Source organism: Peromyscus maniculatus, chromosome 2 (assembly GCF_049852395.1).
Source record: "Peromyscus maniculatus bairdii isolate BWxNUB_F1_BW_parent chromosome 2, HU_Pman_BW_mat_3.1, whole genome shotgun sequence".
NCBI classification, from domain to species: domain Eukaryota; kingdom Metazoa; phylum Chordata; class Mammalia; order Rodentia; family Cricetidae; genus Peromyscus; species Peromyscus maniculatus.
In genome coordinates this window covers 7808425-7820803 of record NC_134853.1, presented here as the reverse complement: position 1 = coordinate 7820803, position 12379 = coordinate 7808425, and the positions used below count along the sequence as shown (strand labels likewise).

Below are 12379 nucleotides of genomic sequence, written 5' to 3'. Positions count from 1 at the left end.
TCCCCCCTCACCTCCTCCTTGGCCCCCTCCCTTCCCCCCTCACCTCCTCCTTGGCCCCCTCCCTTCCCCCCTCACCTCCTCCTTGGCCCCCTCCCTTCCCCCCTCACCTCCTCCTTGGCTCCCTCCCTTCCCCCCTCACCTCCTCCTTGGCCCCCTCCCTTACCCCCTCACCTCCTCCTTGGCCCCCTCCCTTCCCCCCTCACCTCCTCCTTGGCCCCCTTCCCTTCCCCCCTCACCTCCTCCTTGGCCCCCTCCCTTACCCCTTCACCTCCTCCTTGGCCCCCTTCCCTTCCCCCCTCACCTCCTCCTTGGCCCCCTCCCTTCCCCCCTCACCTCCTCCTTGGCCCCCTTCCCTTCCCCCCTCACCTCCTCCTTGGCCCCCTCCCTTCCCCCCTCACCTCCTCCTTGCCCCCCCCCCTCCTTCTGGCTGGCAGGGCAGAGCATCCTCTCCTGCAAGGACAGGAAGGAAAGTGAACGGCATTCCCAGGGGGCCGGACTAATGGGGGTTGTGTGGATCTTTCAGCAGGGCTTGTCAATGAGGATCAGGCACTAGAGGGCTCTTCCACTGGCACTCTGACCCCTTGGTAAACTATTTGTTTTTCCTTGTATTGATTAAAAAAACAACCCACCAGCGCTAATTCCCTGTCAACCAGAGTCTTATTTTTAAGAATCTTCCACATTTTCAAATACCCAACTCAAATGATTCCAGGTACTCCATCTTGTTTAATCTCTGAAATTCAGGTAAACCAGGCTACTGATATCTTTTCATAAAAAAATTAAAAATCCCCCAAAGAAGCAACCTGAACCACAAATTCAAATAATCAGTAGAATACTTCAACAATGAAACCACCGAAAATAAGCCTTTTTGTTTGTTGTGGGGATCTAAAGACTGAAAAACGTTTCCCCTTATTTATACGTTAGTTCTGGGGGGGTCCTCTCCTCATTAGAGCGAATGCCAGCTATTGTTTACTTAGGCAGTAATGTCTCGAGCCCCCCTTTCCCCCTTCTGTCCCAGCATGCTAAGATAAAATTCAAGACCCCAAGGCAACTTGATCCCTGCCAGTATGAATGCAGCTAGACTTTACAGTTGAGAGAAACCTCCAGGTTGTATACCTATGGACGTTTCTTAATAAAAAAAACAGCTAGACTCGTGGTGCTTCTGGCTGTGTTTCCAATAGCTGTGTGATTGCCGCACTGGATTGAGTTACCAGGCCTTTGAATTGTGACCTTCTGTCTGAAAAAGCTTCAGAGGTTGCCCTTCATTTTCCTCGGATTTGAGAGACTTGGGGGTGGTGGTGAAGGCAGCCCTATGGGTTATTTTTTCCCATACCTGGCAGCTTCTTTATAAAATAATAAGAGTTTCTTGATTTTGAAGACTTAAAACCAACCTTCACATGCCTTGGGAAGCTGGGAGTCCAGTTGAGTGTAATTATTTCCACAGTGAATGAATCAAGTGTTTATCATGGAGTAGCCATGGCAGTCAAAGCACCCCTCACTGGATAACTGAAATTAAGGCGGGGAAAAGGGGGAAAGAGCCACAGTGGTAAAGCAAGCCACCCACAGGGGAGTCTGCAAGGCTCTTCCTTCAGTGTTCAGAAAAGTTTTGAGGATATCTATAAACCCGACTTGAGGAGGATAGTTTACCTCTTTTAATAAATGATGCCAACACACCGTGCTTCTTGATTTGCTGATTTCAAGTTTAAGGAGTCCTCATATTTTTCCCCATTGACCATTTAATGTATTTGTGTGTTTGAACTAGTGAGCCAATTTACAATATGTCTTTATGAATAATCTGATGCTATAGAGTGATGTATGATATGTATGACTACTATCTAGCCATATATGTATAGCTGAAATCATACAAACATACACACACACAAAAAAAAAATTTTTAATATAACACACATCTTTCTGGATCTATTAAGTTTATTGCATTTTACCTTGTTCCAGTATGATGACACAGTCAGAAACCAGCAATGTCTCAGTGCTCCATCTACTGTTTAGAGGTGACTTTGATCAGCTACAAAAATGAGGCAAATTCCCAAACAAATAGTATGAGGAGAAAACCACCCATCTTATTAAAAATCAGGATTCAGGCAGACATGAGGTTCCCAGTCCAGTGCCCGGCGCACAGTCAGTGCTTGGTTTCCAGGCTGACCCTTCCTCCTTCTGTGAGCTGCTCATTGTTACTGAAGAATTTAAAAACTGAGAACTCAGCTGTAGTGAAACCTAGAAAACCCAAAGAAAAATTTGCAGATCCTCTTACATGTTATGGGAGGTGCTGACAAGATTGGTTTTGCCCATGGCTTAGAGAGAGAAAAAAAATGTTGAAGAGGAGACACCCCCGGCCCCCGGGTTGCTTCATGTCAACAGAGATCCAGTCTACAGTGTGGAAAGGCAAAAGAGCTTGTTGTTGAGATTAAACATGTGCTTCCAAGAACAATTATTTACATATTTTTGACAGAAGGAAGAAAAACTAACTCTGTTTGCCATTTTGGAAAATCAGTTGATTTTGGAAGAGAAAATCTATTGTGTCATATTTTTCTTAAAGTGCCTATAACACCCATACTTTTCCCTGAAGAAAAAATAATAATAATTGCCACTGCCCGTGCTTTCTTTATCAATACCAAGAAGCACTATCCAAAGTTCATACTAAGAATAATAATTTTTTAAAAAAACATCCTATAGGCAGTCATCACGACATAAGATAACAAGTTTTCCTCTCTAAATAAATAAATGGTTATGATTCATACGTAAAAACCAATGTACTTATTATGAGGTCAGGAAATGGGTTCTATTTTCATACTGTGTTGGTACGAAGACTATAATATTTATGAAAATAATTTTCCATGGTACAGTTAATAGTTAGTAATTGCCTCCTTAAATTCACTGTTAAAAGCTATTCATGTTGGAGTTTGAATGGAAAGCATTTAGCAAATGTTGGTAGACATTTTGCTTGGTGGATTTAATATCATTCTTAAAATAAATAGAGGATGTTTTTCTTGGTTGTGTTTCAACTGAAGGGTACTTGGGAGCAGGACCCTCATTGTACAGTTCATCCCAGTGGGGAAAGCACATGTCATGGAAGGGACCAGTCCATAGACCAGTGAGCATCACCACTTCAACTACTCAGTTACCACCCCAAAGGGGTCCACAAACAAGCTACCACTGCAGAGGTATGGTGTGGAGCAGAAGAAAAAGAAACATATCAGGAAGCAGGGGGATTTGAAGTACGATGTTTTGGAACATTTTCTTTCCCATCCCTACTTCCAACAGTTTGAATGGTGAAACATTCTCAGATATTGTTGATTTTAATCACGTGAGAGGATAATGACAGGGACTTTGATTTGGGAGAAAAGTGCTAATTATACTGTGAAACTCACTGACATTACTCTTGAGAAACAAAGGGCTCTTAAGAATTGTAGGTGCAGAGGAATTAGTAACAGGGCTAGCCCTGAATGGCAGGGATACTTATCCATTCAGGGCAAACAAGGAGAGAAGGAAAACACATCTTTTCCTGGAAACTTCAGTCCTTCAAGCCCTTTGCTGTCTGTCATTCCTAGAAGAGAAAAGAGAGTCACTTCGAATGCCTTGGCCTTTACTTTCTCAGCGTTTCTCACGTGGATGTATTGAATCAGCTGTTTACTCCTGTAGGTTGAGAAATATTTTCCTTTGTATTATTCCAAGGACTCTCTTGCATTTGACCTTGTCTAAGGACATTGGTTGATTTTTGTGAGCACATCTTTATTTAAAATTCTCTCTTAATCTAAAAGTACTGGAAACATTTATGAAGATGATAGATGTCTCCTGTCTAACTGGGAGCATATCCAGCCAAGAGCCTCCCTGGCAGATAAAACCTGTTCGGTTTGAAAGCTCCTTGCATCTTTGTTAGGGTGTTCAAACATCTCATTCAGGCTGACCTTTTCAGCCAGCTTTCTTCAGTTTTCTTGTAATCTGTATGGCTGACTTAGGAAACAGTTTAGTTCTTTGTGGTATGTGATCAAGTTATATAATTATAGTTGATGAAAATTTCATAACATTACCTTTTGATTATTTAACATAGAATAACTTATTTTGGATTCAAGCTGTATATGGAGTAATTACTATATATTTGGAACATGGAGTTAGTAACCAGACAAAATTTATAGGTAAACATGTGATTGTTTTCAATACATCTAGTTTTGCTTTAGAAAAAGGAAACCATTTAAAAGTGGTAAATATGCACATGGCTATTTCTTTTAACCAGTGACTACGCTGTGTGTCACATAATTATGAGGTATGAGCTATATTATATCCATTTGTGGTCACATTAAATTCATCATATCTTTCCTAATTTTATTCATAATTACACACATCACTTCTTTGAAGGCATCTTGTTTGGTTATTTAAATAAAATTATTGAGTTTCAATATAAAAGTGCGTGTAATATGATAAATTTTACTGTAACATAGGCAAGTGACTTGTGTGTGAAGCTGGCACAGGATTTCTGCTGCCTTGGCTTCATGTAGTTTGCATATTCTAAATTCTCCAATATAACCTTTAATGGATCAGATGAACAGCATTTTAACCATGCATGTCTAAAATAATTCTTAAACTATGGGAAGCATGAATGCAGTAGCTGAATGTAAAGTTTCAACCAGGGGTTAAATTTTATGTGTTCAGAAGCCTGGTAATAAATCCGAGTGCAGAAGAAGTCACTGTCTGGGTGTCTGATGTCATAAATAGAATTAACGGAGCATTAGATTTTACCTAACTACAATAGAAAACTCCATTACAGACCGTTGTGGTTCCTGCACATGTGCTTTGGTATGTTGAAGAACTGATATTCCTCATCTGCGAGAGTGGAGTGTTGTAGGTGGGAACATAACTCTATTTCTGCTGCATGTATGAACAGATCCAATAGCAATCAACTGTTTTCTGACCTGGCTTCCCAAATATGGTAGATGCCTAGCCCATGATTCCTTGCTGGTACTACACAAGATGAAATCCTAGGTGAGTTAGCACTTTAAGCTGTCTCTTAGGTTTGACAAAGTGCTCTTTTGCAAGCAATTTAGACTGACATCCTTTCACGGGGGGAGAAGAGAGAACGCCTGTATGGAATTTTGGTCCTTAGAAGCCTTTAGTTGGGTTTGGTTTGCATCATCGGAATGGTGCTTTCATTTACAAATTGGCAGAGCTAAGGTAAGACCCTATCTATAGTTGATGTGAAGTTACTGTGATTTTTAATATTTTTTCATACTAAGATTAAAGCTTAAAAGAAGGGGTACAGTTTTTTTTAAAAAAAAAATACAATAAAAAGAGCAAATAGAACAGTGATATTGGTAATGACAAAATACTTTCTAAAAATGAGCGCAAAGACTTTATTTCAGAGTGAATACTAGTTTGGATGCATTTGCACTTAAACTGTGATATAGGACCCACAAGGTATTAGCCCATACAAGGGAGTGTGTTTTTTCAAGATTCCAAGTCAGCATAATGGCTGAGGCCCTGACTTGGAAGTGGAGTGATTTTGTGCCTAAAACGTGGTTTCTTAACTGATGCTCAACTCCTAGGTGAGTGTAACAGCTTATCACTCATAGATTCTGAATTGGTTAAGGTTAGAATTTTTTTTAAAAGGAAAAGCTGCAAAGCCAGTTCCAGACTAGATGAATCTCTCCTCAAAACTCATTGAAAAATGTTAATGGTGAAATATTATCTGGGTCCTATCCAAAGAACTGAAGCCTTTGCCCTGCTAACAATCCTCGGCAGAATCGTCAGTCAGGCTTTCGTTGTTAAGCTGCTAATAGCTAACACGTTTGCCCATTCTCTCTCCGGTTCATGGAAACAGCTTTTTTTATCTTCTCCAGACCTGTTAGTAGGTAGGTACATTAGGAAGAAGTGTGAAAAGTATCCGGTTCCCTAAGTTTCGGGACCTCAAAAAAACAACAAAAAGTATTGGAAAAGTGTAAAAGATAACGTGAAACTACTCCCCAAAGATCTTAATTGGGAGCTACTGGCGCGGGAGGATGTGTGTGTGTGTTGACAGCGGTTCCCACAAGTTCTTCCCCCACAGCTGTTTATTCAGATAGCATGGGGCGCGTCATTTACATAATAAATTTTTTTTTAAGCAGCAAGGTTGAGTCAGTCCAAGCTCTGCTCCTCTCAATTGTTGCATTTAAACCAATAAGGTTAGGACAAGAGAATAGCTGTGGTTTGCGTTGCAAAAACAAAACAAAACAAAAAGCCCCGAGGCTTCGTGGGCAGACCTACAAGGCTGCGCAAACAAATCGGGGGGATGAGATTGTGCCGTTTCTTTGTCTAGGCGTCTCAGATGCTATCTGCCGCTGCCGTTCGCTGGGGCGCAAAGCCGTTCCCAAACAGACCGCGGCGAGCTGATGGCTCCGAGCTTGCGGCGAGGTAGCGAGTGTGCAGGGCCACTTCCGACTGGAAACCTTCCTGTGGCTGTGCGCGGTGGCGGGGTCCTTCCTGGGGAAGGCGATCGCGCTCAGTCGCTCGGCAGCCCGAGACTGCAGCAGCGCCCCGGGTGCGGTCTCCCGGAGCCGGGCAATCCCCGGCCTCCGCGCTCAGCTGCCAGCCGCGCCGCAGCGCTGCTGAGAGCGCCGGGTTCCCGCGTTCCTGCCCAGCAGCCAAACTATGTCAGGAATGGAGGTCTGCTAACACAGAAAACTCAAGGAGCACACTAAGCCGGTGGAGGCTGCAGATGTGAGCGCTGTAAGTACAAGCTGGGTGTTTGAAAAATTGTAGTGACCAAGAACAGCTGTCCGGTGGGCAAAGCCCCGAGATAACAGGAGCGCTTTTATTAATGTTTTGATTTGTTCCCAAAGAAAAAGCATTATGGCTTGGGGAAAATGATGACACTTTGTTCCTGGGACTTTAGTAGGCACGGGGTTCAGTCATAAAAGTGAAATCCTTACCCTCCAAATGATCTAAGCCATTAGGATCATTAAAGGATCATTACAAATTAACTACTTTTGCTATGATCTTTACAAATAAGTAGAATGCTGGGTAAGGTTCTGGAAGGGAGATTATTTCGTATCTTTTCTCATTTGCTCTACTAGCCTCAGAGTATTATTGTGTGGTGTTGAGCAGAGTGTTGTATCCGTACACAGATGTATAGATACTTGAGGTATACATAGTGGCATATATTACAGCCTCTAGGTTGATAAATGAGTATACATTCCTGATGGGAAACACAGCAGATGAACAACAGACTAACAACCATGTTTTCAAGAAAGAAGCCTTTTTTTTTTGTTCCATAACAAATTTACCCAACACTGTATTAAACAGGCTCATCTTCAGTATGTGATGCAATAAACCTTTGCACCACCAGCCCTCCTTCATGTATTTGTCCCTCTCTGGCTCTTTATGTGATTTGAGTGCACTTAGGAGTTAAAACTCCAGATTTTGAAACTTTTGGATAGCTGTGTAAAGGATTGCCCTTCAAAATCACTATCTGAATTGCTAATGAGTCACAGGCTTATACTTCTTTGAGGAGTTTGGAACATTTAAGCACAGAATTTTGCAAGAATTCAATACGTTCTGAACTGTCATTGAGTTTAGACAAGTGTTTTTAAGTTTCATTTCTTAAGATGGTCAGTGGCAGTTGGGATCCGTGGTGTGGTTGGAGAGGTTTACAACTGCTTTTCTAATGTGTCCTTCGGAGGTTTTGTTTCATGCTCCTGTGAGTCTTTCTCCTCACTGTTTAGGGTTTGGGGACACGCATACATGAATAGTCATGCCTTTATATGATCAAACATTTGATATTTGACTTTCTCGATGCCTGAGTTCTCCTAAGGCCCGAAGTGTTTAGTAAGTAAGCAAGCAGCCGTGGATTTCCAGCCTTTGAAAACTCTTTGTGGTGACAGACAGAGAAGTCTAATTGAGCCACCGTTCAGCTTTAGAGTGCCAAATGAAGTCAACCGCTCTGTGAGTTTCACAGGCATGATAAATGATTTTTGAAAATGAAAATTTCCATCGGAGTGTGAAAATGTATTTCCTAAGAACACAATGGGAAGAAAAGAGAGCCTTGCAGCAGGAACAAAATCTCTTTTATCAGATAACCAGAAATATTTCAGTCAGCATTGTCAATAAATGCTAATTTTGAAAACAGCCCTTTCTCTTTAAAGCTGAAGATAGGAAGGATGTGTTTTAAATACTTGTTTGTTTTTGGTTTCAGAAGGATTATGTTTTCTCATTTTCCTTAAAGGAGATAATGCAAAAAGCAATATGGGATATTACATTAAGATAATCATCACTAGCACTTGAGCATTCAGTTTATGGAAGCTTTGATAAGGAAATGCAGTGTTAACATTCGACAAACATCTACTTCTCCCTGGAAGCTCTTGCCCACTTCAGGGTGAGGGTTTTGTTTTTCAGGCGAGGTTTGCGTTGCACCTCTGAGAGCTGGAAATGTGGATGGAGGAGCAATGTAGGAGACTCTATTCTGTTTAAGAAGCAGACTTGTGGTGACGGCACTTTTCCCCCCTCCCTAGAAAATGCATGCTGATTGGAAAATTACCATTGTCTTTCAAATTGGGGAGCACACAGGTTGATCTGTGTCAGCCAAAACCAGCTTGCCTGCCAGCTCTGCTTAGATAGAAGCTCAGTACTTTCACTTTGAAAATTTCTTTTCAGTTTGAAAAGAAAAAAGTTTTAAATTATAGTCATTTTATAAAAATTGCTTCTAGCAAGCGAAAAAGCCCATGGAAAACCCATAATTTAGACAAGTACCTAGATTTTATTTGCTCTGTGCTGCTCAGATTTAGAATCCCTTTCCATTTACAGTTTACTTTTCACAGGACATTATTAACTTTCTGGCTTCATACATGATCTTCTGTCAGATGCTTTTGATTGGTAATTTAGCAAAGTATAATAAACAGTGCAAAAGTCATGAATTTTGCTCTGTATCCTGAGCTCTGTGGTAGGGAAAATGTGATAAAATGTGTACCTTAAGTCTTGTTTGATGATCTCTCAGAGCACGTTTGCCTTCTGGAAATGATTTCTGGGGTTGAAGAGCAGGGTATTAACAGATTTAATGTGGCTCTTCAGTGGATTGACGGAGTACTATGTGAGGTTTAACAACATGAGACAGACAAATTGAACATCAACAAACGCTACATCTGTGAAGAATTATCAATTTAATTAGAAAAAAGGCCAAGTTAAAAGACCTCATTAACTAATCAGAAGTCATAGTTACTAGTGTACGAGTCTTGAATTTAAATTCCAAGGAACTCTGTTATCTTTTTTCTTTTTCTTTTCACAAGTCTGGCAATATGCTACAATCGTGCACGTTCTATGAAGAGTTTTTTAAAAAGCATTAAAATGAATGACCTTCTTGTATGATGAGACGATCATTCATAATACAATGGGTACTAAATTTGTACTCCTGAGAGTATTGGAATTAAAAAATAGCAGATTAGAAGATGACAAGAAATACATTAACTTTACAGATAAAGCAAATAAGTAAACATATTGGTGGCTAGCAGAACTTTTTTAGAAACCACGAACTCCAGAACTTTCTTTTGAATGAAAATAGCCTTCATTAATTATTTTTGAAACACATTGTGGTTTTAGAGCTTTAAATGCAAAACAACTTTCACAGACGTTGTCAAACACCAGAGGAAATTGCCAGCCATCAGAAATAGGTGTCCTTTTTAGATAAGCCATCGAGGGAGCAAGGATGTCTCCCACTGCACTGTAATCTTGCACTGCACATAAAAAACTAAAAGCATGTGAAGTGTAGCATTTTGTAAACTGTAACTAATTTCACTCACATCTGTGTCTAATTGTTGTCTGCATTCGCATTCTTGAGAGTAGATTTATTTTTCCTGGACCACGATGTGGGTTCAGCTGACCAGCCTAAGTGAGGATTAGTTGTTTTAAAGTTATTTTGATTAAAGAGTCATTTTTAAATACAGTAACACACAACACATGGTTTAAATAATCCTCGAGACACAAAAGAATATATCTGAAGTACACTTAATGAAAGGAAGATCGTGGGGACGGACTTTCAAAACCTGCTCTCTGAAAGTACAGTAGAAACTAGGCTGCCAGCAGAAAAGAAATACGTGGTTAAGTGGCATTTTTCTCAATAAGGAAATGCGTTAGAATAATTCTTGTTTGTAGGTTCTTTTGTAATATCACTATTACTAAGTTTGATTAAAAAACAAAACCAAAATCAAAACAAAACTGAGAAACGGTAGGTTATAAACTTCAAATATAAAAACAATGAAGCTTTCCAAGAATACAATGAAATAAAAATTCTATTTCTGAGATTGTACTTTCTAGCTGATTTTGCAATGGGGATATATTTTAGCATCTCTCTGTAAGTATGCTTTAACCTACTCTTACGTAATTAAACCAAGAGAATTCTTAAGATGAAGTCCCTTCTCACCTATAATTTATTCCAGGTGTGTAAAAGTAGGGGCATTTTATCCTTGAAATATATTGCTGCAGTTTCTAAAGGAAATCATTCAGTCTTGCGTGAGAACATTAATTAAAAAAACAAAACTGCAGAAACCTGTTATCAAATAATGGACATCTGCAGGCATTGAAGTTAGTAACTTCAGTTACTCAAATGTCTTAAAACTTGGTTTTTGTTTTTCATGTAAAAAAAAAAAATGCATACCTAGAAGTTCCACGTAACATTATCCCAAGACGTTTAGACCGTCATGATGCTTTATTCTTGCTAGAAAGGTCGTGTTTCTTAATTTCATAAATCATAATTAAAAACTAGCAGGACTCAACAGAAGATGTTTAGGTGGATAACTTTAATGTCATTTGAGACGCTTCACTTCCCATCTTTGTGCTGCAGCCCTAATTGATGTCAGTTCAGGTTGAATGAAAATGCACATCAAAGATCTGGAATTCTGTGCCATTTTAAAAGTTAGGCAGAGTGCTCCTGCCTGCCTGCCCAAGCGTTGGTGGGAGCTTGCAAACCGGCAGCAGCTGGGCTCACCTGAACCTCATTACCTGCTGGCCCTTCAAACTGCCTCTGAAGGGCAAATTAGTGAAGCTGGGCAGTGAAGTTCCCCAGTTCAAATTTATCTGGAAACAAACCGAACATGCAGGCTGGCTGGGCTGATGAATTAGAGTACTCAAATATGCATTGTACTTCAGTCTAAAAAATGGGACACATACACACGCAAACACACACACACACACACACACACACACACACTTTTTTTCATGTCATCCAGCGTAGCTGCATAAATACTCATTGGGTTTTAATTTGGCATAGTTTAAACAAGTACAGTGCTCAGTGCTGGGACTTTGGGTATGAAAACCTGCTTTTGCCTTGTGTCTTGAGCTGTACGGCATTGCCCGAAGCTGTTTCATTGACTCTTAAATGACAAATAGTAACTGGGAGAAAACCATCCCGATAAGGCTAGGAAGTGGTCAGGAGGCTAAGGGAGTGGGCGGGCACTCTAGTTCAGCTGGCTAGAACAGAAGATGAAAGATCTGAGGATGCTGGGGGATTATTGCTTCAACTATTGCTGCTGTTAAACAGACTCATTTGTTAATAGCTATTTTTTTTTCTTCTTCTTCTTTCCAAGCACCTTTTCCAAGCTCTGGGGCGAGACTGCTTTGCATGTTGATTGGGGGAGGGGTAATCCCATTTGCAGCTGTCATAGGCCAGTGATGAATCACTAGCCCGTCATTTGACTGCCTGCCTTCCCCTCCTGACAAGGGGAGGAGGAGGACAGACCTGCAGGAAGGAACCGCAGTTGAGCCCTCCACTTAAAGACACTATGCCTTTCCCGGCTGCCCCGGCCTCCTTTTTCTCTTTCGGTTAAAAGTGAGCGCTGTGGGGTTCAGCCATGTGCTCTATGTAATGAAGAGCTGACACCGAAGCACACTTAACAACCACTTCTGCTTTTCTACCCCTGGCCACAGGTGCAAACATCCCACACCGGTTCCGATGTTGCTCCTTCCTCACGCTGCAGGTAAGGATTTCGTTGATAGTCATTTTTGTAGCTTACCTTTTTGTGACCCGGATCTATTTTTGTCTAGCATTTCTTAATTATTTCTATTAATAGCAACAGCCTCGGTTGGAAATGACTTAACAGTTTGTGTGTGTGTGTGTGTGTGTGTGTGTGTGTGTGTGTACGCACATGTGTACATGAGTGCACTTGTAAAAAAATAATTAAGTGTACCGGAAAGGCATGTGAGACTTGGTTTGAGGCGAATGCTGCCTGTTGTTAGGAAAACTGTATGTGGAATGACAAGTAGGAATTAGTGGATTTGAAATCAGTTCTTGTTTGAATTCAGATACTTGAGGAAGTAAAATGGCTCATGGGAAGCTATTCCACAAGTGATAACACACAATCAATTTCAGTGTAGCCTATAAATTAAAATGACCCCAGGTAAGGTGAGGAGC

General features: G+C 40.8%; 1 protein-coding gene across 25 annotated transcripts in view; it reads left to right on the top strand.

The window, feature by feature from the left end:
• Eya1 (EYA transcriptional coactivator and phosphatase 1) overlaps positions 1 to 12379 on the top strand; it is a 312966-nt gene that overhangs the window by 158740 nt on the left and 141847 nt on the right. For 15 of the 25 annotated variants that reach the window (XM_076563734.1, XM_076563733.1, XM_076563735.1 and 12 more), the window contains one exon: positions 11896 to 11945. In XM_076563734.1, the coding sequence (XP_076419849.1) occupies positions 11896 to 11945 (50 nt within the window). Of the gene's footprint in view, positions 1 to 5026; positions 5182 to 6085; positions 6712 to 11667; positions 11798 to 11895; positions 11946 to 12379 lie in introns of those variants that run through there. The other 10 variants (XM_076563731.1, XM_076563732.1, XM_076563730.1 and 7 more) reach the window with 10 other exon arrangements.